Here is a 6,463-nt window from a genome sequence, read left to right on the forward strand (position 1 = left end):
GATGGTGCCTCCATCAAGTGAGAACAGGATGGTATTTTTAAAAAACAATACCCCAAACCAGGAAAAGCTCTTGAGCAATCACTGAAATAAAACTTCAGTAAGAGAGTTGGGGAATAAAGGTGAGGGGGCATCCCCACAAGGCAGAACAGATCAAAGTGACGGACAATAGAAAAAATAAGACAGACAGAAGGTCAGTCCCCGAGCTCCACCCCCTGGCTCATGGGAGTCCCAGAAAGAGAGCAGCGGGCGGTCGGAAGTCACCCAAAGAGAGAAGCCCCCCCCCCCGAACTGGGGCTCCGGTCCTCACACAGGAAGGGCACGCCATGCTCCCAGCACGGTGGCCAGGGCACAGCATCGTGAAACTCTAGTGCTACGTATAGAGAAACATCCTAAAAGCTTCCAGAGGGGGACTATGAAGCAGATAAAACATAGGATTTGGGGAGTCAGATGGCACGGGGCTTCCCAACAACACCGTGAGCATCTGTCTGAAAATTATCAGCCGCCTAGATTCTACATCAAACCCAGCTCCCTGAGCAGGAGCAGCTTGGCTCTGGGCAGTCCTCTAGGTCCCTCCCAGTCCTGGGTCTGTCCTCTGCAGCCACCTCTGCAGTCCTGTCTGCTCCTCATGGCTGCAGAGGCCACCACTCCCTGGGAGGCGCGTCACCTGTAGCTGACAGCCCACAGGTCCCTGGCTGTTCCCAAGTCATTTGGGTTGCCGAGCCCTCGCCAGCCCACCCCTCCTCCACACCCTCCCCAGGGTATCCTGGGCCCGTGACCCGAGCCAGATAAAATACCCCAGGAACACCCCTCGCAGAGGAGGATGAGCTTGTGCGCCCCACAGTCCTGCTGAGGTGGCCTCACCATGAACCACTTCTCCTTCGGGTGCCTGCTCCTGGCTCACTAATGGAGACTCTGATCGTAATGAGTGTGCCTACCCCCAAGCCCTCCAGGGCGTCTGTATCTGTTCTCACACTGGGCAGAGGCTCGGCCCAGCCCGGAGGCCGACCCGGGGGCAGGACACTCAGAGCGCGTGGTCGCGGTCAGGCTGGGCAGTCAGCTCTCGGGACACTGTGCTGCTGCCTCTGTCTTCTCTCTCTGCGTTCCCTCAGGGACCTTGTGGAAGTCCAGCTGCCTCCACCGTGCTGGGAACCAGGAGGGGCAGGAGAGAGAGGGAGTGTCCACCCTGCCCCTGCCGTGCATGGGGGTCCCTCCGCCTCTGCCGGGGCCGGTGCGGTGCACCCGGCGGGAGGCCCTGTAGAGGCTCCGGCAGGGCCACTTCTCCCTCCTGCAGCTTTTGCTTCCTCCACCCCAGTGAGGACAGCCCCAATGGGCACATGTGGGCAGTCAGGGGGGATCAGCCCAGACCCGTGTGCTGTGCCTCGGAGCCCAGAAGTCCTCCTCCAAGCCAGGGTTTGAGTCCAGGCCCACCCTGGTCCAGCACCCACAGGAAGCCTCTGGAAAGCTCTGGTCATTCCAACTTGAGTTTGGGTGCCCGGCCCCAGCAGGAAGGCACAGGAGAGTCGGAAACCAGCTGGGACGTCCCTGCTTCTGCCTGGGTGGGCGCCTGGACCCTGACTCTGCCAGACATGGCTCCCGGCCTTTTCCTGAAGGAGGGACCAAGGGACCAAGGGACCATGCTCCCCCAAGAGACCCTGGCCACCTCCTTATCTGCCGGCCTCCCAGCGCCCCCGGTCTGCTTGACCCTTGTCACCTCACCCCAGCACAGCTGTGCAGCCCCAGCCCTGCCTTGACTAGAGAGCTGGGCTGCGGGCTTCTAGCGAGGTCCTTCCAGGAGATGCAGACAAACCCCACCAGCTCTCCAGATAGGTGGGGAGTGGGGCAGGGAGGTGGGGAGGGTGACAGGGCCCAGGGAGAAGAGCACCAAAGTGAGAGCCCCAGAGTCCTCTGGGGAGATGTTCCCTTGGCCCTCCCGGCCACAAGCTCCCTCCCCGCCCCCTGCCCGTCGTGCGAGGGCAGCGCAGAGGCCCTGACAGGATGAGTCCTGGCAGAGAGCTTTATTCCAGCCCGGGGGCAGCAGCAGAAAGCCTGCCAGCAAGGCCCCACCCTGCCTGGCACTACGCCCAGCTCGGAGGTGGTGGGTGTGTGGCCCCATCTCAGGGTCCCTGGGTCGGCCTTGGTCTGGCCTCAGATTCTGCCCTTGTCTCTGACCCCAAGGGAGCAGGGAAGCCCTCCAGGCTCCATGCCTGGGTCATCCCTGCCCACCTGGGCCACGTGGTGTGTGCCCACAGCCCGCTGTGACCTCAGGGCTGATCTTGGGGCTCCTTCAGCGGCAGGAAGCGCCTCCAGGAAACCCAGAGCCCTGGTCCACGTCACTTGTGGCATGTTTCCTAGACAAGGGACACACACAGAGAGTCCTGGCCCCTGTGGGCCTTGGCACCGGGGTCTGCAGCCACAGCGTACGCCTCCTGGAACTCCTTGGCCATGTAGTAGTAGCAGACAGCGTCCAGGCAGCAGTTGGCATCTGAGAGCTTGCTGGTGACCAAAAGGGCACTGCGGAGAGCGGCCGGGATGCCACAGCCAGGATGGACGTGCAACCCCACGGGGACTTGCACCGTCAACACCACGTGCAGGGGCAGGAAGCAGACCACAAACACAACCAGGTTGGCCCAGACCATGCGGGTGGCCTTGAGGGTGGCCTTTGCCTGCGCCGGGCCAGAGGCCGGCCTCCGGGCCAGGGCAGTCACCACCTGCAGAGAGCAGAAGACCAGCACGGCCAACGGCAGGTAGAAGCCCAGCAGCGGGAACACCACCGTGCTGAAGTTGCGGGAGCGGCTCGTGAAGCAGAAGCCACCCTCCTGCACCCCCAGGAACCAGCGGAGCCCCAGGAAGACGGTCACCAGGACCCAGAGGACCGCACACACGGCCGCGGCCTGCTGCGGGGAGCGGAGCCTGCGGGCACACAGTGGGTGCTTCACTGCCACGTAGCGGTCCACAGCAATGGCCATGACCAGGCTGATGCTCAGGTACCTGTTGGTCAGGTAGACGGCCTGTGAGAGCTGGCAGAACAGTGTGTCCACCCCTGCGGGGTGCTGCAGCGTGTACAGCATGAAGGGCAGGCTGCAGACCAGGCAGAGGTCGGCCACCGCCAGGTTGGTCATGTAGACGCGGGTCTCCGTCCACCGCTGCATGCGGCAGCAGAACACCCAGAGCGCCAGGCCATTGAGCAGCAGGCCCAGCACCAGCAGGGCGCCCGTGTAGCTGTAGAGGACGTGCGTGACTGCCGGGGACCAGACGGGGACACCGGAGGGGCCGCAGGTGTCGTTCATGGTCCTAAGACTGCTGGAGGGGAGCAGGAGGTCAGCAGAGAGCAGATGGGGGAGGAGCCTGGGACGGGCCCTGCCCACCCCGAAGCCCCACCCACCTCTGGCCAGGGGTGCTGGAGGAGGTGAGCCCCCACCCACATCCACCAGCCCCAAAGTCCCCTTTCCAGAGAAATCATAGAAACCAGGAAGAGCTCCAAGTTACTCTCAAGGTCTAACTCCTGCCCACTGGACTGGTGGGGAAACCAAGGCTGCCAAGAGAGGCTGGTGGGCACAGTGAGCCAGCCCAGAGCTGGTAGCAGGTCCCTCTTCCCCATCTCCTGACGCTCCTCTCCTGGGATCTGCCTACTGCTGGGAGGTGGAAGGGAGGCAAGAGGCCTGCACGTCCACTTCAGCCCCAGCCTCGCCCCAGTGTGCAGCTCTCAGCAGGGAGAGCAGAGGTGGCGCCACCTGCCAGCCAGCGGATCCGAAGACCCTGCCCCAGGACAAAGTCCAGGGTGGCCTGCTGCCCCTCCACACCCTTCTGGTCTTGGGCAGAGGTCTGATGTCCAGGTCACAGCAGACGGTGGATTCACCCTGACCTGGCCTCCCCACAGCTAGACCACCTCGATTTCCCCACTGTAAGGGGACACTGGTGGCACAGGTGTGGCATTGCCTGGGATCCAGTAGGAAGGAGCGGCCAGTGAACAGGCTCCCTGGGACACAGGCCACTTCCTCACGCTTTTCCTTCTGTCTGAGCTCTAGGAAGCACGGGTGGCAGGGGACGGGGGGGTGGCTGGGAGTGGCCTCTCCCTCTACAAGCACTGGCTCCTCTGGGGTGTCCTGTGGGGGCTTTCTGGGCCCTTGAAGGCGGGGGATGGAAGGGGAGCGCTCAGTCCACGGGGGTGGGCAGTGGGCCCAGACCCAGGCTGCTGCCTCTGCTCCCCGATCCCTCCCTCTGGCCTGGAGACGGAGAGCCCCCAGCCCTGACTGCAGTCGCTCAGGGTCATCGGTGCAGGGGCTGGCTGGGGCTCGTTTTCTCCACTCGGTCTCTGGGGAAGCCCCAGGCCCACAGTCTATTAGGGAAGCAGGGCACACTCGCCAGCCACTGTGTGAGGCTGCGGGCCCTGGCCGTCCTCTCTCCTCGCTTTGGAGGGATTCTACTCACTTTCTCTCTCTGACTCACAAGTACACCTCACGCCACCCTGGTTCTGAGGCCCCTTGGAGGGACCCTGAACCTGGCCAGGCTCTGAGGACTCCCCCAAACCCATTGGAACCAACTGCTGGGCCCTCCTTTCCTGTCTGTCCTGTGTTCCCCACCAGAGCCCACCCAGAAACCCTCTGCAGGCCTCCCACCCCCCCAGAGTGCTGGGAACCCGCTCTGTTTGGGAGGAGCTGCTGACTCCTCCAAGTTGGGCAGGACAGCGCCCGGGCCTGGCGTAAGCAGTAGCTGCCATGGGATGGGGGTGGGGGGCTATATGCGATCAGCACCCCGCACTTCCCACCTGAAGTCCCCCCCATCCCGAGAGTCCAGGGTCAGCCCCCCACCGCTCTCGCACCGGGCTGGCTGGGGAGGGGCGAGGACATGGCGGGAGGCCAGTGTGCCTTCTTCCCCACCAGCGGGGCCCTGGGCGGTGAGGACAGTGGGGCTCTTGGGACTGGCCCCCTCCCCGATGTCCACCTCCCCCGATGGCTGCATAGGGGCCACACACACCCAGGGCTATAACTTTCAGATTAGCCTCAGTGTGGCCCAATACTTTGTGAGGGAAAATTTAAAAATCTACCTGCAGTCTTTACAATTTCTCACGTATAACAAACACTGAGTGACTCGGGAGGAGAGCGCACAGGCGAGGCCTTGAGGAAGCGCTGCTCACACGCCCTCGCCCGTCCTGTGCGGCGCCTCCAGGGAAGTTCAGCAAGTCATGTTCCCCGGTCCGGCCCAGAGAGCATGGGGTCCTGGACGCCACCACAGGGAGCACATGCCCCAGCTGGCTCCTGCCTCAGGTATCCAGTCCGGTCACCCTGGTGGCCAGCAGCCCCCTCCACATGCACCCCTGCTCAGGGAGCTCATGGCTGGGTTTGGAGAAGCTGCCGGGGCCCGCTGGGCTGGGGAAATGGTGACTTAGGGCCCTACCACTTCCTGCGGAGGCTGTCACGGGAGAGAAGCCAGCGGCACCCCTCCAGGGCCTGCTACCTACTCCCACGGCAAGACAACACCCCACCCAGCCACACCCCAGCCTCCTTCCCAGCCCCCCTGCTGTCTGGAGAGCGTATCCCATGGTGCTTGGCTGACCTGGGATCTGGCCTAGAGACCCCGTCCTTGGGCTAAGACCTGGGGGCAGGGAGTGGGCACACATCCCTGTTGCCCAGGCACTGTCGAGAACATCCACCCAGTGGGTACTCTGGAGCTGGCCCCCATGGAAATACCCCAGCACCCAGGACGGGTGTGAGTGAAACTGAATCACAAAACTTCCTGCTCACATACGGGTGCAGCCCTCAGACGCTTTCCATTCTAGTTTTTAAATACCAGACACTACACACAGAACAGATTTCAGAGTCCCAGTGAGATGGGAGTCCTGACCCTGGAGACCCCTGAGTTACTGTGCAGTTGCTCCCACACTTGGTGACCGCATGCTTACAGAGGACGTCGCCCTTGTCCAAATCTTCAGCCCCTGCACTGAGCTCCCAGCAAAAGATGTACCCTTGAGACTCCAACCCACCGTCAAAGCCTCATCCTGCCCTGAGACACCCCAACACAGCCTCATGACACTATGAGACCCCCCATCACAGCCTCACTCTAATCTGAGACACCCCATGACAGCCTTATCCTAATCTGAGACCGATCACAGCCTCATCCCACCCTGAGACCTCCCATCACAACCTCACCCTTCTCTGAGACCCCTCATCACAGCCTCACCTCACTCTCAGATTCCCCATCACAGCCTCGCCCTGCCCTGAAATGCCCCATCACAGCCTCACCTTGCTCTGAGACCCCCATCATAGCCTCACCAAGCTCTGACACCCCCATCACAGCCTCACCCTAACATGAGACCCCCATCACAGCCTCACCCTAATCTCAGACCCCCCATCACAGCCTCACCCTGCCCTAGACCCCCATCACAACCTCACCCAGCCCTGAGACCCCCCATCACAGCCTCACCCTAATCTGAGACCCCGCATCACAGCCTCACCCTAATCTCAGA

The 6,463-nt window shown here is 62.5% G+C and overlaps 1 protein-coding gene across 1 annotated transcript; it reads right to left on the reverse strand.

Moving 5' to 3' along the window:
• Positions 1–2,009: 2,009 nt before the first annotated feature.
• On the reverse strand, positions 2,010–3,287 carry GPR35 (G protein-coupled receptor 35). Its single transcript, XM_008583714.1, has one exon. The coding sequence runs from the start codon at positions 3,285–3,287 to the stop codon at positions 2,349–2,351; it is 939 nt and encodes a 312-aa protein (XP_008581936.1). The 3' UTR covers positions 2,010–2,348.
• Positions 3,288–6,463: the final 3,176 nt, after the last annotated feature.

The sequence above is a fragment of the Galeopterus variegatus genome, unplaced genomic scaffold (genome assembly GCF_000696425.1).
Source record: "Galeopterus variegatus unplaced genomic scaffold, G_variegatus-3.0.2 Scaffold3013, whole genome shotgun sequence".
Taxonomy (NCBI): Eukaryota; Metazoa; Chordata; class Mammalia; order Dermoptera; family Cynocephalidae; genus Galeopterus; species Galeopterus variegatus.